Raw genomic sequence first — 26,734 nt, 5'->3', positions numbered from 1 at the left:
TCTGGATGTAAATGGGTTATTTCCAACCTTTTTTTTTTCAGCTCTTCACAAAATCAGGATGAGGAAAAGTAGAGCTCCAAGTTCCAAATGTTTCTCTGCTGGAACCAGCCATTTGAACTAGATTAGCTTTGAAATTTCCCATGTACTTATTGCCTGCAAAAGCAGTGGGAAAGATGGGTGAGCTCAGTCCTTTTGAAGTGCTGTGATGGTTGGCAGGGACTTTTGTAGCTGCAGTGAAAAAGCAGATTCTGTAGTTTCCTGAAGAGGGAAAGCTTGTTAAGTGAGCTTGATGAGGAATCCTCATAAGTACACACCTAAATTATGTATCAACTTTCTCTTCATCAAAAGATCTATGTCAGTGATGAGTTGATGGATTAAGAAAGTGTTGTTGCTGTATGTGCCAACCAAAACTGGAGGGTTGCTGGAGTGAAAGTCTTTGATATGAAAATTTGCTTGGTCACACGTAGTTATAAATGGAGGAGTTCGCCCTTCTATGGAGCACAGCAGAAAGCTGGATTGGATCTGTTGTATCCCACAGCCAGCATCACAGGGGATACGTAGAGGCTTACTTGTGTCATCTCTGTACTGCCAGCATCCCTCACAAATATTCCCAGGGTATGTTTTATTCAATTTTTTTTTTCCCCCTAGCAGTGAGAACAAAAGCTGGGAGATGAAAGAACTGCACATGTCCCATACTCTGCCACTGACTGGTAGGGCTGGTTCAGGACAGTTCGTTTCACGTTTGGTGTTCTCAGGAACCTCATCTTCAGTGCTGAGCTTACCATACCGGCCACTGTAACTAAGTAATAAATTCTATAAGTGCAGAGTGCCGCTCATTTTTCCTAGAGCACGAAAAATGCAACGGAATGGCAAAACCAGTCTGGTTAATCCGGATGTATGTAGAGATGGGTATTTGTTATTCCTAAAATTCTGACATTTTTTCTAATCTGCTTTGAACTTCACAGAGTGCTTTTTAACACATTTACACAAAATCAGGGCTTTGTGCATATTATATTTCAGTGTTTCATATTAAGTTAAAGGTTTTGATTAAATAAGTAAATTTAGTTTGTTACGATTGAACGAGTCATCGTCGATTCCCTTACACAGCACCATCCTTTTATGCGCAGCAACAGGAGTGTAGCAGGCAGAAAGCCGCCTTCTTCTCCATGACACAGCATGGGGGCTTTGCTGTAGGAGTTCCTCACTCAGTGCTATGCTGTGTGACCCTGCAGAGTAAGTGCAGGGTGCTGTGGAAAGCCTGGCACTGGGATGTGCCAGCGATGTGGGCTGCAGGAGCAGAACAGATGCTTGGCCCGCTGCAGGTGGGAGGCTGTGGCACGTCCTGTAGCTGCAGGGGCGGGAGTGGGCTGTTAGAGACACGAAGGAAGCATCGGATGACTCAGAACATTTGTGGTGGAAGGAACCGTCTTCAGCATGAGGTAATCTGCCTGGAGATTTTCTTTGCCATACTGAAGATACAGAAGAAGATCCCCATTTTGAAGCCCAAGTGACAGACTTGATACCCAATAGAATGGAGATTGCATCTTAATTTATACAGGTCAATGCTAGCAGAACCAGAGCTGTTCTCTGCAAGGTTTCAGTCCTGTTTCAATTTGCTGTACAGGCTCTGCTGTTAACTTTGGCTTTAAGCAGTAGTGCTCCAATAGTTATGAAATTTTCCAGAAACAGCTTGAGGCCAGTCTTGAAACATGGCCGTGAAAAAATGCGTGTTTTTTTTTAAAACAGGAGCTTGCCAAAAGTTCCTTGAATTTCTTTTCTTCTTGTTTTCTTCCCAGTACATTTTGTAGTAGTTAATGGCAAGAACATGAAAGGTTTAAAGGCTGTGAGTATTGTCCCATTTCTGCTTTCATGTAAACTAATTGTGAAACTTTCAGTAGTTTCCCTTTCAGCAATGCAATACCAATACTACTCCTTATTAAATGTCATCCTAAAATTGTATTAGGCCTCTAGAAAGATTTAGAAACTAATACTGCCCTGTTCTTCTATCTTCCAGTGCTGTCTGTTTTCACACAAGTCATGGAGATCACCTTTTCTATTGAAATGCTGTTAGAGCAGGTTGCAGACATCTAGTTTATAGAGTGACAGAAATCTAACATTTCTAATTCTTTCACTCTTTTTTTTTTTTTTCAACTCCGCATTTATTTTCTTCTTTTCCTCCCTTAATGTTTTCCTGTTCAAAGGAGAAACTCATTTTATAATCCTTGGTTTTCCATGTAGTTGATCTCCAGAGAATTTCCTTCTCTTTGAACTACTAACAAAAATGTGGAGCATAAGAAAGTCCTCAATCACATTTAGATAAATGAATTTCTTGCCAGCAGGAGTTCTGAGATGTTCTGAGTACTGTTTATCTACAAGAAATGTTTACTGGTTGCCATATTAAAAATGACAAGCAACTCTAAGTAATCAAAAACACTATGTCTATTATTTCAGGAACACCGCTTGCTTTTCCAGAAGGAATATAGGAAGACAGAAGAAGGATTCTAGTTTTAAGGGTAATAGATGCTCATTTGCAAAATGGGTCATTAAGCACTTCAGCTTTCTAGTTGTTAATTTTTTCTTCCATATGGCTTGCACTTCCACGAGCAGACTACTATACATTTTAACATTACGCTACTGTACATTTTAACTGCTTGGCATGACAGCGTGACTTGTGGAGTGACATTATCTTGACTCGAAGTAAATATAATTAGTAGGTGCTAAACTTTTTGTACCTACATTTTAGAAAGTTACTGTCTTTACAAATACAGGCTGACCTAAAAAAAGGCAGCGGTTAGTCATCTTTAATTGGGTGATCTGTCTAATATTAATGATGTACCTTCTGTTCCTAGGAAACTGCAGAAGACCTTAGCTAACTGTAACTGCAGAATTGAAGTGACATTTCACAATGTTTATCAGGCACCAGAAAGGCATGACATTTTAAAATACTTTTTCCTCGATCGTTTATCAGGTTGTAATGTACCGCACAGTCAATCTGGGAGGGATGTAAAAGCCTTCTAAAAGCCGTAACGATGTGCTGGCTTAGGCTTCTCTGAGATACTAAGACATTTATAAACTTGATTGCTGCATTTGATTTCTTGTGACTTGCTCCAAAGGATGTTAGTAGCCACCCATTCATCTGTTACCAGAAACCTCTGTATCTGGGCTGAAGTTGTGTGTAAGCATTTATAAATGCCATCTTCACATCGTTACACAAGGCATGCTGTGGCTACTATGGATGAGATTATCTTTTATAAAGAAATTATTGGAAAGTTAATAATGTTAAACAAGAATTGTAAATATTCAAGCAGCAGATATGTTCCTTTGTGTTTACCATATATTGGGCCATGGAGATCCATTAAAATTTTTTACTTTTTTTTTTTACATATGTCTGGGTGTCAAATGAGGAAAAAAGCTTTAATTTCTTTATGCCTCTTCTCCCTCAAAGCTACCTCCAGTTCTCCGCAGTGGAAGAGGAGCATTTCCGCTGGTTTGGAGAAGCTTAAAAAGTTCATCATCAAATTGAGATTTGCAGTCTTTTCATTTAAAAAAAAGTAATCTGTGAGGCAATTACAGTTACGGAATCCCACGAAGGGTGATTAAGGTCTGTATTAAATGGCTCATGAGGGATTAGCAGGAAGAACAACTATTCCTCAGCTAAGCAGCATGCTAGCAACAGGTGACAGTGGGGTGGGCGGTTTTCGAGGGAAGCCTGAAAGAAGCAGTGTGGTAGGAGCTATCGAATTACCAGGGAACCCAGGTGAGGAGGTCTTTTAGTCATCATGCTGCTGGCAAAAGCTGTACTGTGCAGCTTATATGACTGATGTCCTTGGTGTCTGAGGTATCTGTGTTAGCCTATGCAGTAGTGGAGAAGGAATGGGTTCCTTCAGAAGTGGACCTGGGATGCTGGCTGCCTTGTAGGGTCATTCCCTAAAGCTCTGGTCTTGCTCAGCTCAGCCAGAGGAGCAATGAGCATAATTCTGTTGGTCTCAGTTAGCAGCCTGCCCTCCAGCTTAGATTTCATTGCCCTAGAAGAACAGATGATTAGGAAAGGAGTTAGGTAAAAACAACTCAAAAAGGTTTCCAGAATGCACACCCTGAGTTGCAGTTTTTGCTTGACCATGAAGGACGGTCAGAGATGCAAATGTGAATTTAGGGCTTCCCTAACTACAAAATCATGTCAGCAGATAGGCTTTGGAAGTATCCTTGGCTCTTTGGGCTGTGTGGTGCTAATGAATGACTTTAGCAGCATTGTTCCTTTTTCCAGAATGGTCTCCTCGACTTTGCCTGAGATGGGCATGGACAACTAAGGAACAAACTGCTAATTTGCCCACAGCCAGCTTGTAGCATGAATTTGTTTCCGTTGAAATGAACAGTAAAAAAATCAAGTTTGTTTCCCTTGGAACAGCTGCAAGGTTTAGATATGAGAAGGGCCCATATTTTCTATTGTTCTTGTAGAAGTAAATTACACTGTTGAAATGAAGAAGAGTTTTCCTAAAACTGTCAGATACGGTCTGCTACATTTTGGGCAGAAACCCAGTATTTCTTTGGTTGCTGTGCCTAGAGATATGGAAACAGGCGACCGTGGGAGCTGGCAGGGAGTGGGTTCCCACATGTGTGTGCCTCCTAGACTTGTTCTTGGCTGCCAGAGGATGGACAGGAGATGGATTTCGCTGCTGCAGACAAAGGTGCAAGAAAAAGCCCACAGGAGCTAACATATAGACACAATAATAACTTTTGGAGCAGGGTTGTTATTCAGCTGTTATCTTTCCCTTTTCATTCTTTTGCCTTCATTTTTTTTTTTTTTTAACTTTGGTTTTGTTAGCAAAACTTGGAGTTCTGCTGACACCTTGCTGCCAGCACAGTTCTTTTGACAGCTAGTTTCACAGTTTGTGTTATAAGTAATTGTGTTTTTCTATGTCAGTCTAAAAAATGACATTTTTCTTCCTTTCACCGAAGATCACCACCTCTTATTTTGTGGTGTAGAGAAATGCTGCTTTCCAGACTGATTACTCCATGCCACGATGACTGGGATATATGGCTATTCCCTTTTCTTGCAGTTCTTCATAAGGAAAACAGGGCTGATCTCTTCAATCACTTTTCACAGGGAAGGCTTTCCGTAATTCCAATGACTTTCTCTACCTCTTTCTGAACTCCTCTTATCTTTTCATGCCCATGTAGGATGGTTCATTACCACTGAAGGAAGCTATGTGGTCGATGAGGCTGTACTCTGGGTTCACTGTAGGCTGTGCCTGTTTTCACAAAGCTTTCTAAACACTATTAACAACTCTTTGGTGGTAGTGGTCGTGGTGGGGGCAAGCAATACCCTATGGGAAACATCTGTTTCTATTCCTTTATTTGAACCAGGTCTGTAAAATTCAAGTGGGAAGCAAAGGCAGGTGAACAGTGCACAGTCTGGGAATCAGGAGAAATGATTTAACTTTCATGCATCCATAGTGGTGTCCTAGGGAAAACCACAAATGCAAAATGTGACCATGTTCATATTTACCATGGTAACAGATCTGTCTTTTAGCTTGTGAAACACTTTCCCCATAAGTAGCATGCCAGTATGCATATGCATGAGTATTCTAATTATGAGAATACGTGATGTGCAGCACTGCACATTTTATTAAATAGTATTTATATATCCATGCTCTGAGTGCATGGTCTGATTACTCTTGATGATTAGACCTCTTGCATTCCCTGGTATTAACAGATAGGAGGAAACAGTAAGATGTGCAATGCCAAAACAGGAAATGGAGGGTTTTAGTCCCAGTAATGGAATTGTGTGTATCAGATTAAAAAAAAAAAAAAGAAAGCTATTCACTGAAACTAGAGCACTTCTTAACCTATCTGACAAAAGATATGAGGGAATAATCTATATGTACAAAACCACCTTTGCAGGAAGGAAAGAAGGCATGATATTAATAGCGTGCTGCCTGCTAGCACCTTATCACTGGATTAAGGTTAACAAGCACAGACTGAAGAGTCGTAAGCAGATGTGTGCTTGATTAGCAATTATTTAGGCCTTGTTTGTGTAACCCTTCCTGGCTTGAATTTGCCACTGTGATAGTGCCAAAGGCTATCAAAAAGCATATTCAAAGATGATTCAAAGCATGTCACCAGCAGATGGTTTGATTCAAGCTGCTCTAACAGGTGAACCGTATTTAAAAAGGAAAAAGATAAGAAAAAAGGGCTTTAACCCAGAAAACAACACGTGATTCTGGCTAGTTACAGGACAATCCTATGAATCTCCTGCAGATACCTACATCTCTTGTAAAACCTCTCTGTAATTAGGGCAAAAAATGTGTTCTTTTAAAGGTAAATCCTTAACAGCTCTAAGACCTCTCTGATATGTTCATTATGTCTAGGGTCATGAGAGTGCAATTTGTGAGCAATTGGGAGTGTTGGAATGTTTATTTAAATATTGAATTTATGAATACATATATACACATATGTAAGAAGGTATATGGATGTATGAATACTTATAAATGTACATTATATATTCAAACCTATATTAAATATATTATTAAACATCCTTATAAATATTCAACATAAAAATCAATTCATATGATTCATATGGATGTACAGTTCGTATGACTATATAATTAAACGTATACATATGTTGTTTACTTACATATTTAACCTTTGAATGTTTATTACAATTTTCAGTGGGAATGATCCACGTTACAAGTTAGGTTACTGTACCTGCTTCATAAAGTCTGAGCTGAATATCCAAAGCGATGGCTGAGTAAGATTCTTCAGGCCGCTAGGATCAACAGCTGTTCACTGGCAGTGCTTTGGTAAAAGAATTGCAGTTTAATGCATGTGTAGTATGATAAGCTTAACCTAATCTTGGAGCGAACATTAAAGATAAGAAGCACTGTTAGTGTCAGTTTATATGTTTAAAAATCGGGACACCCTTTTGTGGTACTGAGGCATCAATTGCATTAGATCTCGACAGTAATAATGTTAATGGCCACGCTTAACATTTATTTTGATGTAGTTTATTGTCCTCTGGTATTCTTTCTCTGCCTTCGGCAAACACATGAATGTAAATTACTGTTTGTTCAGCCAGAGTTTAGAAAAAAATCTCAGTCCACTTTTCTGAAAGAGACTTGTAGCTTCCTGGGGATACTGTGACCAGATGGAGTCACAGGGATAGCTGTGGCTCTGGCGTGCTGTGTGGTGCCCATGCCTGTTTTTTGTGTGCTGTTCTAAGACATGTTCTTCCTTTTTCTTGCAGGAGAGCCAGAATTTAAATATGTTGGGAATATGCATGGGAATGAAGCTGTTGGAAGGGAGCTGCTCATCTTCTTGGCTCAGTACCTGTGTAATGAATACCAGAAAGGGAATGAAACTATTATCAATTTGATCCATAGCACGCGTATCCATATCATGCCATCTTTGAATCCCGACGGCTTTGAGAAGGCAGCATCCCAGGTTCGTAAGGCTGTGAATATAAGAATAACTATCGATGTATATTAACCCGAGGATCAAAATTACAGTTTAATTTAGCAGCTTTACAAATACATGAACTCTGTGGTGATTGTTGGATGGAACACCATTATTGATGTATTTTCTAATAGTACGGTAGGCTTGTTCTGTTTAACAAGAAGGATTTTGTACTTGAGCTGGTATCACAGACAGTTTTCCACAAATGGCCATCTTTGTTATAAATGAATCTACTTAATTTAAAAATATAAAGATATTTATGCTTCATGCATGTTCTTTCATCTGAGTTCACTGACTAAACTGCTTCCCGAACAAGTAACTTCTAGGAATATATCACATTTCTGGAGTGGTAGAAAGGGAAAAAGTTGATGTTTCCTTTAAAAATATTCTCAAGTAAACACATTTATATGAATTATTCACATCCATTAGTTCTTGATTTCAAAAGAAGGAAACTCTGTGAGCCATCTCTTTATTAAAAACAGCTTTGATTCTAAAGTTCCGGCATAAGGTGATTTAGTTTAGCTATTAGTCAAGAATATTTAGCATGTAACTTCTGATGAAGACTCAGTCAAGAAACATATTAATGCACAGTTAGCATTTGGAGGCCAATCAGGACCCTGATACGTTGGGTTTCTAGTGCGTATTATGTTCTAAAGGAAAATGAGATTTTTCTTGATCAGCAAGGCGTATTGATTTTTTTTTAAAAAAATATGGAAATGTTGATTCTTTTTACGTGACTATTCATCGTTAAATAAGTCAAACCTGATTAAGCTCTTCATTAAACTGATTCTTGCGAAGGCTTTAAAAATCCCACCGTCAGACCTCTTTTAAACCATGTCCAAGATGATGTCTCCCTCTAGTGGCAATAAAGCAGAAGCTGTCCTCAAATTGGTGCCGTATTTCACTTGTTCGAAATCTCACTGTAGAGATTCAGTAATACGATTTGAAACTTTCTCTCTTTAGTCCAAGTACATTTGCTTTTACAATATTTCTTTAAAAATTACTTATTATCTATAGTATAATTTCCTTCAGTGCTGCTGTTATTCTAATTTAGCAGCATCTTGACTCTATAAACAGTGTGTGACAGTAGATTTAATATACCCCAAGACTAAAACCAAAAATCAAACTAAACCTATTTTACAGAAATACTGAAAGCTTAGAGAGACAAGCTACGGAAAACTATGCACCCTCAAGGCATTTCCTTAAAGCAAAACAAAACCTATTGTAAAGAAGTAGCTTCAAGAAAAGATTCTGTAAAACTTCGCGCTGCATCTTTATTCAGTGCCACCCTTGCAGTGAATGAAGCTGACAGTCACTGCAAAAATAAAAATATAGATTAAGGGAAAGAAAGATTAAGGTCCTTCTTTATCCTGAAGCCATTTAGAGGAACTTTGAAGCAAATGCAAATGTTCCTTGCAGCTGGCAGATACATCTGCAGCTGCCTTGAGGCTCACTGAAACGAGGTCTGTAAGTCAAAAGTATGTGTATGAGGCAATGGGGAAAAGCCAGGTCTCAGGGGAAGATTCAGCAGGCATAAACTGGGCAGGCTCTGGAAAATCTGATGCTGCTGGTAATTTTGCCCATCCTTAGTCTAGATCTGCCTTGATGGGAATGATCATCTCCTCTGAGACAGTGAAATAGTTTAATTTTGTTCCTGCAGAGCTCTAGGAAGACATACAGGTCACTCGGCTGTTGTGCTCCAGTTTTTACTCCCACACGATCCATTCTTGTTCTTGAGAACAGGAGAAATAAAATCATGATGTGAATTTACATGGGTAGATATACCCACATAAGGGTTGGTGCCTCAGCTCATTAATCTGCCATTTGCCTTTCTCTTTCTGCTTCTTTTCCTCATTTAGCCTGGTGAACTTAAAGACTGGTTTGTTGGTCGAAGTAATGCCCAGGGAATAGATCTAAACCGAAATTTCCCTGATCTGGATAGAATAGTTTATGTTAATGAGAAAGAAGGTGGCCCAAACAACCACCTGCTGAAAAACATGAAAAAGGCTGTGGACCAGAATCCCAAGGTAAGTAAGGGCTGTAGAGCCAGTCGCTTGTGTGCCCATATCCTCCATTTTATGGAACAGACATGCAGCAAACCCTAGGAGCTGTGTATGCAGTCTTTATGTGATTCATGTTCTTGAAAATATTTTGTTCATTTTTTTTTTTGTCGCATTCATCTGATGGCTTCTTGTAGTAAAACCTTTTGATCCGTATTGGTTAATCAATTCCTCATTCAAAACATACTTTGTTTTTAAGGATAGGGATTGTGTAGCCTTCTCCCTTGGTCTGAATAGATTCTTGCAGATATTCAGCATTTTACCATTGCCAGAAATTCACTGTTATATTGTGTGTGATTACACTGTTGGCTAGATAACTGTTCTCACATATAATGTGCATTTTTGTTAAGCCTAAGACTTAAATGTATTTTCACATCTGGAGGTTTTTTTTTTTTTTTATAATCTTCTTGCATTTACCCCCCCCCCGGTTTAAATTATTAAACAAAGTAATTTTACTTTCAGTGCATAGAATTAGACTACATCCTACCAACATATATTTTAAATTCTTTTCTTTGGTTTTAAATTTGATATGCTTATTTTTAGCCATAATAAAAGGAGAAAAATAGTGAGATAGCTCTGTCTGGGGGTCTCACTCTGAACTAATTTACACCAGTTTCAAGACTGATGTGAATCTACGTAGATTCTGATGTAAAAGACTGATCCAGTTCTCCACGAAGCCAAAATAAAAATGTTGTTCATTTAAATGCTTGCACAATATGTATGATTATAGCTAAGCCAAGTATATGTAAGTAAATAAGTCTCTACACTGAATAATCAAATTGTAACTGTTGATAATGCTATTTTGTTGTAGCTTGCTCCTGAAACAAAAGGTGTCATTCACTGGATTATGGATATTCCCTTTGTGCTCTCTGCCAATCTTCATGGAGGAGACCTTGTTGCCAACTACCCTTACGATGAGACTCGGAGTGGTGTGTAGTTACAAGTTAACATGAAAGAGCAAGAGATATAAATACTTTATACTTTAAAAATTATTCCATGTTAATTATTATAAATATTATTATATATTTATTTTATATTATTCTATACATACATAAATATATGGATCTATACTTACTACACTGCTACCTGAGATTCACTTGTAAACATTATATCATGGCATTGTAATGACTTAGTTTAGTATTAATAGTCATTAATTAAAATGACGTATTTAAAGCTAGTCACCGTATGACCGTGTTGTCTATTTTTTAAGACAGATAGCTTGTTTCAGTAGAGTTACATTACAAAAATGATGTAATACCTGAGGGAATCATGGTCCCTCACGTATTTAATGAAGTAACTTAGGTCTTAAATTAGCTGGGCTGTTTATACCCTGCTAAATGAAGCCAGAGAGATGTATCTAGGCTGTCTTTATGATCTAAGGTTTATCTTCTTGAACCTTTAAAAAGTGAATTTCTGAAAGTGATTGTATGCTGATAAAAACAACTATCATTGTTTCTACTTTTTCAGTATTGATCACATAAAAAGAAGGGTCTCTTTGTGGCAGAGATGTTATCGTTTAGCCCATAGTAGTATGGGCACATGTCTGAAGTGATTTGATGGTATTGTCAGTGATTGACTTTCTTCAATATACTCTTGTACAGTTTAATTGCAAATCCTCTTAAGACCAGATTTTAAAAATCTCTAGGGAGACACACTTTTCTATGTACCGTGTTCTTAAAAGAATCCAAAGCCTAGAATGTAGATTTCTGGTGCACTTTGAAATTAATATTTTCATATAAATCACCTTAATAATGGGACAACTTGATACAGGCAATTGATTAAGGATTGGGGACATGTTAATGTTATTTAAATAATGCAATATTTGTTGATGGTGCTGTAGGAAACTTACCATTGTACAGGGAATTTCCAAGCTTCATCTTGTTGTGCAGTACTGTTAATCTAGGTTGTGACCCCAGCCTGTGACTGCATTTTCAATAATCCTTGTTCCTGGACCATTTTTCCTCCCTAGGCAGTGCTCATGAGTACAGCTCCTGCCCTGATGATGCTATTTTTCAAAGCCTGGCTCGCAGTTATTCTTCTTTTAATCCCGCCATGTCCGATCCAAACAGACCACCGTGTCGTAAAAATGATGATGACAGCAGCTTTGTGGATGGAACGACTAATGGTGGTGCATGGTACAGCGTCCCGGGAGGTGAGACCCATGGCTGGGGGTTCAGTGTCATGGGTGGTTATTTCAAGCTTGAGTTTTCACTCTGGGAACTTATTCCCACAGACAGGAATACCACAAGGTTATCCACAATTTTTGGTCTGGTTAAGGGTAGATCAAAGGCTGATCACTCACCACAGTGCATCAACAAAATCTCACAAAGCTCATTGTGATTCCTATTCAAATATTCCTCTTTTATTGCTTTGTCTACAGTATTTCTTCATTCAAAGTTCAGGTCATTGAAAATGTAATAGTTCTGCAGCAGGTGAGCAATTGCTGTGTTATCATGATGAGGGTTTAAGTTAAAAAAATAAAAATAACCCCCCCCCCCCAACAAACCCTGATGAGAGATAACAGGCTAATAACCATTCATTTTAACCTCAATAATGAAAGTATCCATCCTTGGAAGATGTGGGAAGGCTTTGTGGCCAGTGTTGAAGATAATGGAAGAATGGAAGTTTGTCCTTCGATTTCCATGGGAACAAAATCCAGCCATGAAGATAACTTGCATCTTTACACTTCTTGGCTTAATTAGTGCTTGATTCATGTCTAGGTGGTGTTTCCCTAGACTTTGGCAGAGCCTTTTGTGCTAAGAGGACCAGCAGAGCTACTGCGGTTCCTTGAAAACTGATTTTCAAGGAGAAGTCTGTCTGGGAGTGTAGCTTGAAGTCAGAGCTTTCGTTCCTTTTCAGTAAAGTTTTTGATATTTCATTTTCTTTGTAAATAGAATCAAAGCAGATTTGGGAATATGTAGATTCTCAATCAAGCAGAGTCTTCTGTGTTGCTAAACTCGGTTGAAACTTCAGGTGAAAATTTGGCTGGGGATTTCTGAGCTGGAAACTCAGCATGGAATGGTTTGTCTGCACGTTGGCTTTGTTGATCTGTAGCAGATAACTTTGAACACACATACCAGTATTACTGTTTGCTTTTATCTTAATACTCAAGGTAACGGTCTCTGAATGAATTATAAATTTTTATGTGGAATGAGTAGGAATCTCTCAAAGTGTTGGGTAGTTTCAGTGATAGTCTAACCAGGCTTCTCAGGGGCAGCATGTTTCCTCTGCTGTGGTACCAGTGTCAGGGACTAGCTATGACATAAAATGTTGGCATTTCTGAATACTGTTGAAAGGCAAGTGTTCTCCTTTGTGTGAAGCTTTCCACAGCCTTTGATTTGGAACCATTAAAAGCACCCTTTACAAAATGGTGTTTGCATAATTGAAAAAAACAAGCTGAATGTGAACAAAATATTAAAAGGTTTAACTATTAAAATTTGTTTCAATTCAGTCCAAAAATATTAAATATTAACTATATAAATGTGGACATGTTTAACTTTTAGCTTTTTTCCTTAGGAAAATCTTATCCATTGTTTTGATGAAATGCTTTTATTCTGACTAAACTACACATGCCAAAGGCACATTTTTCCATTGGAAAAAAATTGTTGGAAAGCTTTAATTATGTCTTCTTTTTGGATCTTATTTTAAGTTAGACTGGAAATTCCCCAAGGGAGCCCTTTCTTTTTCTCATGTATTTGTACAGAAATTAGTAGAAAGGAATCCTAGTTCTAACCAGGATCTATGATCTTAAGATGGTGTAGCTAATAAAAAATGGAAAGGTGACAATAGACTGTGGACCATACAGTATGAATCTATTTTGTTGTTTTTTCCTTCAAGTGTAAAAACCAGCTGGCAAGCTGTAACTGTTGACCGAAACCTTCATGCTAATAATTGCCACAGGCCAACTTAAGAAATAAAAAAACAACAAAAAATAATGAAAACAGTTCTCTTGTTTCTATGTCTAGGGTTAAGGAAAATAACTAAACATTGCTTAGTTCAAGATTTTCTTGGAAGCTTTATTCTGGAAAGCTAGCTGACATTTTGCTATCCATATGATAATGCACTCAAAGTTAGTGGTGAAAGCTATTGAAAAGCTATTTGTATTGCTGTAGGAAAAGTATTTCATTATATATCCTTACTAGAGGTTAGAATTTATCAGGAGGAAACTCTCTGGAGACCTTGTCTATTCAGTGTCTGCTCTGGTCCTGAGCTAAGGTGGCTCTTCCCTGCCTTTGCACCTTTGGGGTTGCTGTGGGTTTCTTCTGGGGCCTGTGAGCACCTACAGGTTTGGTGCTATCCCTGTGAGATCTCTGTGGACTGAACGGAGGCAAAATAAAATGGGAATTGACACAACTGTGTAGAGAAAGAAGAACTGGAGCAACATGACAGGGAACAGAGGTAGAAATTAGATGAGATTGGTACTGGAGCTGTGTTTGGTGTCGAAAGGAAAGCATGGCTTTAGCAGAGCATTAGCAAGGAAGGGAAAAAGGAGAAAGTGGGGGATGGCAGAGCTAAGTGAGAGAGGCTGTGGTCTCCGAGATGCTTTCTTTGATAGTACCTCATCAGACTAAGAGCTCTAACCCAGGAAGGGCTGATTTTTCTTTCTAACAAGTTACTAAAGTCAATGTTGGCCTATAAAGATTGTTATGGTGGTTCCAGTTGTGCTGCATCCATTTCTTTGCCCCTGCCCTTCTCCCACAGGTGGAGCACTTCTACCTTCTGTGAAAAACAGCACTGCTTGGTGGGCCTGTGGCAGTCTTCATATGTATGCAGAGATAATACGTTGGTGGCTCTCTCGTATGAGTATATGTTGTTTTTGCGTGTATTTTTCTGAGTATCTGGGTTCTTTCAGTAGGAAGACTGGATGTTCAGTGGCAGAAGCATCTGGTAGCAGCCCTTCCCTCCAACTGGAAGTAAGGATGTGCCTTCCATTGCATTTGTGTTTTTTCCTTACCCTCTTGGAAATCTCAGGACTTCCGTGTCAGCCGCAGGCAAGGTGACAATTTTCCTCTCAGGCTTTGAGGTTTTCGGGTGGAGAGAGCAGATGAAGTATAGGAATATATGACACTAGCTTTGTCTCTTGATACACTTTTCTGTGAGATTTCTCTAACCATTTGCTGCGTAGTAATTACTTTCTTCTGTGGAGCAGGAGCACAGAGGCAGTCAGCCCCCACAATGGCATCTTTGTGCTAAATCTGAGACCATGATACCTGTTACACTTGTTTTGCATTAGTTGTCATCTGAAATTAGTTGATCCTTGTAGGTTTTTCAGAGAGCAGCAAGCAAAAGCAAAGAGGTAGTTTTTCTGTTTTTAGGAAAGGCCCTCTTAAGCCATCGGACCCCAGGCAAAAACAAGCCTATACATAAAATCTGTGCTATTTTTAACACTGGTCTTCTCCTCGTCAGCATGTAATTAGTAATTTCACTTATGCACAAGAAAGCCAAATTAAGTTTGCGCAGACAGCTTTAATTTTGGCATTTTCTTAGTTGTTGAGTGCATAACTTTTCAACACAAATAATGTTTTTTTTTAATGTACCTTTTGTATGGAATATCTATTTGGAAATATAAATGAGAAGAGCAGATAGCGATGAAGTACTAGCTGGCCATATGCGTGTTCTGGTAGCCATATGTGTGTTCTGCTTGTTCTGTCATAGAGCATCACCTGAGTCTAATCAGATCTTTAAGTCATTACAAAAATAGCATTTCAAAGCAGCTTCCACTGCAGTGTTTGTAGGCTATTGTTTAAATGTCTTTTTATCTTCAGATGCTCTTAAATCACTCTTGGCACTCCATTCATTCTTAACTTCAATTACCCTTCATGTTACCAGATTTGGAAACAATGTTAAAGAACATTTCTTTAGGATTTTATAGAAGCATGTAGGAGGCACATGTTCTCCACACTCTGCACAAGGCTCCGTCCTGTCCTGCTAGAAGTTACTGTCTTCTGATATGTGGAAGTGGTCCTAGCTTAGTGTTGTAGTTTGTAATTCAAAGTCTAGGCAATTCTGATGCCTGGATGCCAGGAGCACCCTCCTGCACTCCACTTTCTTTTCAAAGGTTGGAGTTCCTTTTGTAAAAGCTGAATAAATGTTTTTTGTCCTGTATTCTGTGCTTATTTACATAAGTACTAATGCAGGGAAACTGTAGTCCTTTAGAACAGTGCAACAGAGGAGTGTTTGTGTTGCTCAGTTGCAAAGAAAAATAATACTTGTGGTCAGCAATGAAGGGTGTGAATCTCAGTTATATCTGAGGTCTGCTAAGCCTTTCTGATCTTCAGAATGGTTCCTGCTAAAGTGCAGGAAAATAAGTTTTGCTGTTCTTTGTTAAAATGAGAGGCTTTGGGAGTGTGGTGATGTGCATGCATGTGACACATGCCACGTGCATGACAAGGAGGAATAGGGCAGTAATAACGGATTCAGCCACTTTTCACAAAACTTGAAACTATATTTCTGCTGTCCTTGAGGAAGTAGGGTGTCCCTGGTATCACCTTGCTTTGGGAGGGAAGAGGGAGAAGCTTCCTGAGAAACTTCCTGAGAACTGGAGCAGCAATGGTCAAGAGCTGTTGGCATCACAGTAAATTACATCATGCCCTTTGGCTTCCAGTTCTCTTCATGGTTTCTTGTAGAAGAAAGGCAAGAATCAAGAAAAACAACATTATCTGGTGTCTGGAACATATGCCTGGCAGTCAGCACTGCTGTCAGGATTTTACTCATGACTCTCTTGCTCTCTTGCTGTGTGCTGGTGAATGGTCCATCTTGCATTGTGTGTGGTGGGACATCAGAGCCGGCCCTTCCTGCAGCACCATTTGTCCTATTTTTTCAGCCATATAAAAGGCTTAGAAATAAAAAGCTTTAGGGAGTCTGAACAGTCCCTGCTCCTCTTGGTAGTTAGGAGTCTACGTGCCTGGTTGGCAGAAAATAGACTCTTCACCCATATGTGTTGGCAAATTCCCACCTGACTCAATCTGCTGCCTTCAGTGTTCTCTTTCGGGGATGACATCAGGTCTCTGGGCATTGCTGTGCACAGTGCCAGTGCTTTGGTAAGGAGACTACGTTAGGTCTTATACTTAACTTGAATGAGGCAACACAGAGCTAAACAAAGTAGCTGCTTTTAAATCCTTTGGTGACCTCCGTGGGAATGCTTAAAATGCTTGGTAGCTTTTTTCTTTTCAGCCCTCCATTCATGAGTCCACTGATTTTGCTAGATACCTAGACTGGGAAGGCAAGTATCATCTGTATCAGCTTCTGCAAGGAACGTATTTGTAACACCCTTGGGGACAGCCACATTCCCACTCCAGCTGCTTGATCCACTTAAAAAATTGTCTTGGTTTTCTGTTGACAGATTTGCAATAGGCAATATTCCCATGTAGCCAGATGAGTGCCTCAGAAGTGCAAGAGTATGTCGTTCATACCAAGTTTTTATGCCTAGAGATGATACTACTGTATATATTTTTAAATTCATATGATTAAAGTTGCATTAATAACGAGGTTTCTCTTATTGCATTGAAGGCTATCTGGTATTTCTTTCACAGAGCCTTTGAGTGGGTGGGAAATACTCCTATCTATGGAAAAAAAATTAATAGGATGTTTGCCTTTTTTTTTTTCTTTGTGGAAAATCATAAATATTTGGTATTTATTTACTTTGGAACGATGCAAAATCCATCACTAACTCTCTTTTCTGGCATTGCAGGAATGCAGGATTTCAATTACCTCAGCAGCAACTGTTTTGAAATCACAGTGGAGCTTAGCTGTGAAAAATTCCCACCTGAAGAAACTCTGAAGGGCTACTGGGAGGACAACAAGAACTCTCTCATTAATTACATTGAGCAGGTAACAAAAAAGAGGATGGGAAAACTCTAGTTATTGTATGTGAAACTTCTGAACTTTGTGCTGTGTGAATATCTAATTCTAAATCTTATATTAATCTGATTGGTACTCCATAGTTCTTACATGTCTCTGTAAATAAATCCTGTGTGATCTTTCTAAACATGTGGAAGAAGAGAGGAAAAAAAAGGTGTATAGTATGGAGTCATCCCACCTTACTTCATCTGTTACAGATATCTAACTTAAATGATGTATGTTGGCCTTCTTAATGAAGAGAAATACACATCTCCAGCGTATAGTTCATCCCACCAGCGCTGATGTGTACACTAAGAGATGAATTGCCCTCTACAGATAGCAAAGTGTTTGTACAGAACATAGGATATGAATCAGTCTGGATGTACAGGGAGCCTAGATGATGCGGTTGGGCTGTAACTGCCTGGCAGTTCAGTATAATGTCAGGGGACATCTGTAATCCCAGTTTTGTAGATACTCCTCTGTTCTGTGATTACATGAGCTGCTGACACTGAGTGTAGAGCTTTTCCTGTGATTAAAGTGAGTGATTCAATTAAAAATGATACAGAGTCTGGTTAGAATTTTAAAGCACTGTTATGAGGTTAGATAACCTTGTGCTAATGGGTTGTTACAAGTTAAGACTCCTGAAATAGATCTCTGTGTGAGTTTTTTTTTTTTTTTAAAGGATTACATACCAATGTAAACAGGCTGAACCAAAAAAATGATTCCAAACACTGTGGCAGTTTCAAATGTCTGTAATCCAGATATTATAGTTAGAGACTGCAAATATATCTGGCTTCATTAATGGCTACACACCTAGGATTGTGAAATCAGAAACACACTTTGTTAGCAGAGCTGGTCAAGTAACACAGTAATTTCTTTAAAAATTTATTTGTGCTGAAATGCTTTAGTTAGCCAGAAATTTGAAATATTTGACTATATGAAATGTTTGAGTTGAACAGTTCTGGAAGTTGTATTTAGGGTGAAGAACAAGCTTTATCTGCACTGGAATTTATTATGGGACCCATGTCTCAGCTATCTAGACATTGTTGAGCTCCTTAGTGTATGGGTTATTTTTTTCTGAGCCATGGAAAACTGTGGTGTCACTGCATTTTCAAAATTACTAACATGTAAGAGATTAATTTGCCAACTTCCTTTGCTCCTGTGGAGCTGCTGGCTTTATCCCCAAAGCTCAGATGGTCTATCTGGCACTGTTTTTATCCTCTTACAGGGTAAGAGGTTCAGCCCCATGCTCCAGCTCCCCAGTGACTGCCGAGGACAGTGCAAATATGTACTTTCTGCTTTTCTCAGCTGATCTGTGTCAGGCTTCTGCCACAGTGTAAACTGGAGGAATCTGGTGAACTAAATTATAGCGGCTGAATACATCATAGAGCTTCTTAAAGGAGAACATCAAAATCTCAAACAACGAAAAAAATAAAAATACGTGTGAGCCAGAAATCTTTTCAAATGCCACAGAATCAAAGCAAATCCCTAACTCCCCAGCATTTCCCTGCTTAATTTCCAGGCTCCCAATAAGATGCCTGTCTGCGCAAATTCAAAACTTCCCATTCTGCCTTGTGTTGAGAGCTTCTCTGTGGAAAGGTGCTTGCCTCTGAGGAGCTCAGTCTGCTTTCAGACCAAGCTACAGGAATACCAGCAGGATTGTCTCCCCACACACTGCAGTTAAATCAGTGCTTTAGTTGTATATATGCTGGCAACAGACGGGTTAGATAACTCTGATGTTTACTGGGCAGAGTAAGAAGTGATTGTAAACTTTGGTCCCTGCTCTCAGGTTGTCTTACCCTAAACATTAGGGCCACTGCTATTACTCCTTTGATTTCAAAGAAAGCAGGGAATCTGGTTCAGTTCTTAGAAACTGAACAGATAAGGTTTTAAGATGAAGATCCCAAAAGCTCAGTGCATGCCCTGCTGCAGCCGGGAGAACGCTGCCCACGAGGCGAGAAGGAAGTAGGACGTGACCCACCATGGCCTCTCTCTTGGAGGCCACATGGAGAGTGCTGTGGCTCCAGGTGATCCCAGCTCGAAGACCTGGGAGCTTTGGGTGCTCAATGCAGAGAGCTCAGGCATCTCACACAAGGTCCTGAATTGCTCGTGCAAGTCCAAGTATCCGCATAACCTTGTTAATGTGTAACTTTTAAGCTGTTGTGTCCATTATTAGCCCTAAATTCTTGCAGCTGATGAAGCCTTAAAAACAAAAAACAAGTAATTTCAGACTGTCTTTCATAACTTTTCAGCACATTTATTAATTCCCCATGAAAAATACTTTCAAATTAGTGTTTATGTGATTTGTGATTTGCTCCGTTTCTGAGAAATGTTTGCATAATGCAGAGAAATTAATATAACTATCAGCTGATTTTCTACCTCATCACTGTTTGTGCCATTATGAAGTTTAATAATGATTATACATAGAAAATTCTATAGTATATATTATCAATATTAGTATTATATATATATATATATATATACTTGTTAATAATTATCCTTGATAGTTGTCAAAATGTAGACTGGGATCCGTAGCATGCATCCTTAGATATATCAGTATATTTTACTAATGAAAATGCCTTTTCTTAAGAACTGTTAAATAATTTCTCATGTGCTTCTGCTTTTATTTAATTATTTTAGATCCATCGAGGAGTGAAGGGGTTTGTTAAAGATCTTCAGGGCAATCCAATAGCAAATGCTACAATTTCTGTGGAGGGGATAAGCCATGACATTACATCAGGTGAGTGCTGGAATATACTGCTATATCCTCTGCTTCACAAACTAGAGCCATTTAAGATCTTAGTTAGCTGATGCCTTAAGGTATTAAAATTTTGAAGCTAGAAAAACATATTGTGCCTCAAGAAGCTTGTTATCTGCAGGATTTCATGAATATTCCTCCAGTAGCTTACTCTCAAAGAGAGAAGACCGGTTGTTGGGAGTTAATGGATCTCCAGAATGGATTGGTTCTGATGGCTCTTGGTTATTCATGTTTGGTTTTTCTACTGATTTGTGGTGCAAGTAGTGTTTCACAACTCTGCCAGAATTTAAAGTTCTGTTGGCAGTGCTGTTTTGAGTCGAAAGCCTAAACTGCAGTATAAAACTTGTATTACGATGTGATCATACCTTTTCATATGTAAATTCTTGAAAGATTTTCAGTTTACATAAATTTGTCCTGAGAAGGTAAATTCTCTCTGCTGTTTACAGTTATTTGATTTTTTCTTTCTAGAAGGGCAGTTCTAAGAGAGACATATGTCATGTTGGTGTTCATAGAAAATTGTGTCACCTCTTGGGTGGTATTGTGCTTTACTCTATGAATGAGTTCAAGGTAGTTTGCACAGTGCCAACTTGCAGACTTCCCTGTGGACCATGTATTCTTATACTAAATGTTATTTTGTTGTTGTTACTGTTTTTACAAGATACTAACTAGAAAAACAATAATAAGATCATGCATAAAGCACTGGCATTTTACAACATGATCATTTAGCCAATGATCTGTCTCACTGTACTGTTACAGAGGTGCAGAACACAATGATACAGGACAGGTAGACCCTCAGTTGGCTTTGATTTGTGTTTGTTCTCACATCACCTACAAATAGGGCGGCATTTCTGCCAAACAGAAACATTAGCCACCTTCTTTCACTATATATTAGACAGCAAAAGGTATAAAGGCTGGAAATAAATTTTAAGGGAATAAGCTTTGCAGAGATACTTTGAAGTATGAGAGAGTGATACACAGAATACTATACCTCACACTTCTGTGGTACAGAAAGGTATTGTAGTGAATCCCCTTATATTATTGTGTCTGTATATGCCTGGAAGTTGCATATTGTCAAAACACTGAGGAAAATAACTATTTAAATTTTTGCACGTTTGAAATGAAGGATAGATCTTCTTCTTTTCTTCCTTTTTTTTTTTTTCTTTTCTCTTTCTCCTGCTCCTTTGTTCATGACTTAAAATTCATCTTTGTTTCATTGCCAGGAAGTAGAACAGATCATTATCGTTGCTTTGTACCAGTGTTTGCTTTTTCTTTTGTTGCATAAAGAAAGAAGTCTGAGGACAGCTGGCCTGACTATTAACATTTTTTGACCATGCAAATTGCAGATATTTAAATAATATTTCCCCGAGCATGGACAAGTACTTTGAATAGCACTGCTAACTGGACTTTATAATAATTTGTCATGCTTTCTGAAGTTCTGTGTGGAGACAGACATTCGCAATATTAGCCTGTGACAAATCAGATGATTGGCCACTCCTTGTGCACAGAGGATCAGATTCTTTGTGGAAACGGTAGGGGCTCATTTCAGAGAACAGGATTACACATTTTTATTCTGTGGCAGAGAAAGATTGTCTGCAGTAACAATCAGTGCAGCAGGAGCCCTTCTTTGACCTCAGTGGATCAAGCTTTCATTTCTTTTTTCAGTTAAATGGAAGAAAAAAAGTCCTAGACACTGCCTGGATACTGAAACCTGTAGATACTGATACTTTCAGGGGTGACACATGGAATATTCCAGGAAATGAGCATTTATAGATGTCTCTGCAATATAACTTGAGAAAAGTAGTCTTGTTTGTTTGAATTTGGGGGGAATAAAATTTATTTACATTTGGATTTCCAGAATATTGAAGGACATAAAAAAACATTCTGCATTGCAGACAAACTCAAATGCTTGAAATTGGCCGTGCATTGGTGGAGTACTTCTAAGCAAGGCTCTTGTCCCACATTGTTCTTTTTTTCAGTGTGCTGGAAAGCCTTCAACCTCAGAAGGCAAAATCTTTCATGGGGGCTACAGCACAACTTCAGAGTTAAAATGCTTGTTTTGATTACCTGAAAAGAAGAAAGTCTGTGGTGATATATTTATATAGCCCTACAAGAAAAATTCTTTCAGACAGCCAAAAGAAGAGGGCTGACAGGAACACAAAAGATGCTGACAAGCTAGACAGTCCCTTTTCCTTGGCCGCATAACTAGTTTTATATATATTTATGTGGTTTTATTTTTTCTTCTTTTCTACAGCCAAGGATGGTGATTATTGGAGACTGCTTGTGCCTGGAAATTACAAACTTACAGCCTCGGCACCAGGTTATCTAGCAATAACTAAAAAAGTAGCTGTGCCCTTTAGCCCTGCTGTCATGGTAAGTGTTCACGTGTATGTCAGTTTAGCATCTATTATGGCAAAAAAGAAAAACTCTCTCTCTTTTTCCCCTTCATGGTATGTGTGTAATCAGGAGGTTATTTTTCAGAGTATTACCAATATATGCTATTTTAGAAGACAGTCTGGAAATCTGCTTTTCTAGTATGTGCTGTGTAAGCCATTGAGAGTAGTCTCATTTCAAACTCATTTCATTTCCTTAGTCTTATTTAAAGCAAGCTGACACAGAGAAGGATAACACTGAAATATTTGTACTTTTTTTATTAGTGGATGTATGGCTAGCAGATCAAATAGAAGACTACAGCATAGCTCTAAATTGTGTGACGTAAAGAGTTAAGAGATGTTGAGGTTTTCATTGAGAGTTAGTATTTGTAGTCTATATTGTCAGGTGACTACCTTCACAGGTTAAAAACGATGTTCAGCTCAGGACTTGTTAGTGTTAGGTCAGAAGTTGGACTTGGTGATCTTAGAGGTCTCTTCCAACCTAGATGATTCTGTGATTCTGTGAACTCAGAAAGCAACTCAAAAAGATAGTGATGGAGCATGTATGGTGAATAAGACTTAGCTCTGTTTGAGAGTTCAGAAGCATTTTTAATTCATTCTCTGTACAAGTGTGGATTCCTCACATGAAAATTAAAATAGATGCTTATTTCTGTAGAGCGTATCATACAGGAAGATGTACATCATATCTACACTAGTGAGCCATATGTCAGAAGAGCTCCCTGGATTTTCCTGATGGCATAAAATAGAATACATGTTTTGATATGCTGGGAGTCTGCACTGCTAGGTGTTAGACAGCAGATTGCTGACGAGACACATTATTATATGCTAGAAGATTTATGTGCCTGACTACTATTCAATTTTTAATTTCCTTGGCCCATGTTTTTTTAGACAAGTTTTTAGACAAGTCAAGGACTGGTCAGATGTCTGCTTTCTTTTGGAAATTTTGTTATACATCTGTGTGCAGTTTTAGATAAGTTTATTGTACTGATATGCAAGTGTTGCACATATTTAAATCAGCCCCATATTTATATCATATTTAAATAGCCTGAAATAGGAAGTACCTCCTGAAGGCTCGTGGCTATGTTAAACAACAACTTTCAATAAATGACTCTTCAAAACATCCACTTCTTTCTCTCTGTCTCTTGCTGAAGTTTTTGTTTGTTTCTCTTACTCAGGTTGATTTTGAACTGGAGTCATTGTCTGAAAGAAAAGAAGAAGAGAAAGAAGAGTTGATGGAATGGTGGAAGATGATGTCAGAAACACTAAATTTTTAAACGAAGATTTTGGCTTTACAGCCTTGAATCTATTATATGTTGATTTATTATATTGTACTGTGGAAAGTCCCTATATTTTAGATTTTGTGCACTTCACAATAATTAACTTTGTTTTTTCAGTCATCTTTTGATTAATATGAATAAAAATAACTACTAAACTCCTAGGTAGATACAGAAGTTATTAATTTTCTTTCATATTGTTATAGAAAATCTACTCATATACAAATCAGAACAAAATGAGTGAATGTGTCTGCAGCCTATATGGAAGTACAATCTGTTGTGTATTATGTACAAGTTCAGAATATGTAGGTTAAATCTTGGTTTAAAAATAAATAAATAAAAATGCTGTAGTCAGTTCCCAATACTGCCAGAAGTATTTGACAGTGCATAGTAGTAGACGGTGCTCTTTACTGAGTTCCGTAATGAATGTTATTGAAAAGATTTATAATAGCAGTGCGGTGGTGTAATGATGTTTTACAAGGATTAAAATACAGTATAATATTTTGTATGTTTCTGGTGTTGGGGCTATTTAAATACATAAGAAACATAAGCTTCTGGCTTCATTTTAATAAGCAGAAAGAATCTGCATAAGTTCTTTTATTGAAGATGGCATGAAATGAATTCAGGAAATAAAAGAGCTTTATTCCTTAAGCTGTTAATGACATTTCAAGATCAGGTTTTAATTATTTCTCATTACTTAATAACCAAATTAAAAATTTTGAATGGACAAAGGAGAAAAGTTTGTGTATCATGTTAATATGCTGCTTATATTTGTTTTACAGCAAGAAAAATAGAATTTCAGGTGATGTCTATTTAAATTAGATAACTACTTTTTCAACAATCTCTAAATGTATCAGTGGTGTCTAGATAATCAGCCAGAAGTTCATATGCTCACTGAAAGCTACCAAAGCTTTACACAAAGTTTAGACAACGAACCAAGAATTACAGAGGACATGCATTTAGTCTCAAAAGCCAAGAACAGTTTTGTTTCCAACTTTGTTTCTTCTGTTGGTTAGTCTTATCTAAATCCAAAAGCAATGGAGAGAATTGAAAATTTTATCAGTGGTGAAATTTTACCAAATAAAGCAACTTTGATTTAAAAAGATACCTCCCCACCCATTTTAATTTCTTAGTACACTTGGATTAGCTTGCTTTAGTATTTTGTCTGAGTGAAGCTTGTGGAGTCAGAGAATACACATGAACTGTAGTGGGTGCACGTCTGGTATAATTCTTCTGAAGCTGCTGCAGGTATGCTACTTGATATCAGCTAAGCATCTCATCTGTTTGAAAGCTTAGACACTATTGCTGGCCTGTTTTAATTCAAGATCAGATGTTTGATACAGATTTCCTTCCTCTGTTTCTTTAGTATCACTGTCTGTGTTTTGATGAGCACGTTATTTTTGTTGATGTTGTAGGAGTTCAGTACTGTTCAGAACCAACCAACAATGCACTATCATGCTCCCCGCCTTAAGTGAAAAATCACATGTCCAGGAGTGGGATCCAAATTTACCTCCCTTGGGTATTTAAAAATCTACTGAAAATACTTTCTGAAAATTTGATATACTTTAATAAAAAACGTACTTTATCCTTTACAATAAGAAGCATACCACACATTGATAAATTGAACAGTAATAAAAATGAATACACTTTCTGATCAAGAATGTACTGTGTAATCTGTAGATCATTTAGGTGTTAGGTGTCAAATTCCAGACTTCAGGGGAACTTCACATGGTGTACGTCATCATCCAGTGATGACCTTTGAATCCCCATTGTGAGGAGGAGCCTGTGTGGCAAACCAAGAGTTTACCTTATCTTTGCATATCTTGGTAAGAGTCTGTAGCGAGCTGGGCACAAGCACGTGCATGGATAAAGGATGCCCAGTTACACCAGTTCAGCTGTGTGGTCCCCAATGATCTGAAAGGTTAAGACACACAACACATAGCACGACCCGTGTCTTGAAGTGATGATACCATTTTCAGCTGAACCAGGTAAAACTCAAGCAAGCAGTACGAAAATTAACTAAAGAGACTGCTGGCATGTGGGCAACTGGCTACAGGAGTGTTTCTGACCTGTAAACTAATGTAATATGGCAAGTATATATTTGTACAGAACACCCTGCTCTGCCGCTTCCAAACCTTACAATTTCAATCTAAACAATATTACGATGCGGTGCAATGCCTGTCTTGCATCCAGTCTGCCTGTGTGGTGGGTTGTGTGGCATAGCTAGTGCAGACATTACATCAAACTGAGGTCATGGTGCATCTCTAACCCTTATCTGTGGGATCCTCTAGTCTACTGTTTTGTGCTTTGGCGATTAAATGTAGTGTCCCATAAATGATATCTATGTTTTGCTTTAGATAGCTGCTTGCCATTACTGTGCTGAGAACAGGTTAAAGTAATTAACTGTTACAACACCAGAACCACTGCCACTGTCCTTGCTGTAGGTATACATCCTTCAGAACAGTGTAGTCACAACTTCAATGAGTTATGTAGCTTTCCTAGCTGAACTGAGCTGTGTTGTAGGACCGTGTATGTTTAAATGGAAGACTAAAGTGTTGTGTGATGCTGAGCTTTTGGTTAAAAAGACACATGCTGTACTATTGTACAATAAATCTACAGGTTTATTTAAAATGTAAAATGTGTGAATAATTTACAGGATCGAAACATGACCTTTTTGGCTGGGCATGTCTGTAAGGTATGTCAGCAACATCCTCAGTGAGGTGCGTTTGCCAATTAATTTGTTGTTTGAACAGAGGAACAAGACTGGGATTAATGCTGGTATCCCAGTGGGAGCCAGCCATGGCCCCTTTGCTCTGTGCCAGAACAGCCTGATTTTGGATGATACATCTTTCCTAGGCAGCTCTTCCCGTACAGGTTTTCAAGTAACGTCCTGGAGAAGAATGAGATGCTCTGCATCTATGTGGGGTCAGTGAGGACAGGGCATCCACATTTGTAAGTCCC

At 38.3% G+C, this 26,734-nt stretch overlaps 1 protein-coding gene across 3 annotated transcripts in view; it reads left to right on the top strand.

The window, feature by feature from the left end:
- Positions 1–26,411, top strand: part of CPE (carboxypeptidase E) — a 59,051-nt gene extending 32,640 nt beyond the window's left edge. The window contains exons 1-9 of one of the 3 annotated variants that reach the window (XM_080591755.1): positions 6,099–6,153; positions 7,244–7,440; positions 9,312–9,479; positions 10,324–10,441; positions 11,482–11,664; positions 17,203–17,342; positions 19,992–20,091; positions 22,361–22,479; positions 23,675–26,411. In XM_080591755.1, coding sequence (XP_080447881.1) covers positions 6,102–6,153; positions 7,244–7,440; positions 9,312–9,479; positions 10,324–10,441; positions 11,482–11,664; positions 17,203–17,342; positions 19,992–20,091; positions 22,361–22,479; positions 23,675–23,773 — 1,176 coding nt within the window. In that variant the 5' untranslated portion in view covers positions 6,099–6,101 and the 3' untranslated portion in view covers positions 23,774–26,411. Of the gene's footprint in view, positions 1–6,098; positions 6,154–6,188; positions 6,319–7,243; positions 7,441–9,311; positions 9,480–10,323; positions 10,442–11,481; positions 11,665–17,202; positions 17,343–19,991; positions 20,092–22,360; positions 22,480–23,674 lie in introns of those variants that run through there. The other 2 variants (XM_080591756.1, XM_080591754.1) reach the window with 2 other exon arrangements.
- Positions 26,412–26,734: the final 323 nt, after the last annotated feature.

Source organism: Anser brachyrhynchus (genome assembly GCF_964034855.1).
Source record: "Anser brachyrhynchus genome assembly, chromosome: 4".
NCBI classification, from domain to species: Eukaryota; Metazoa; Chordata; class Aves; order Anseriformes; family Anatidae; genus Anser; species Anser brachyrhynchus.
The sequence above is the reverse complement of the archived record's forward strand: the minus strand, read 5'-3'. Positions and strand labels throughout refer to the sequence as shown.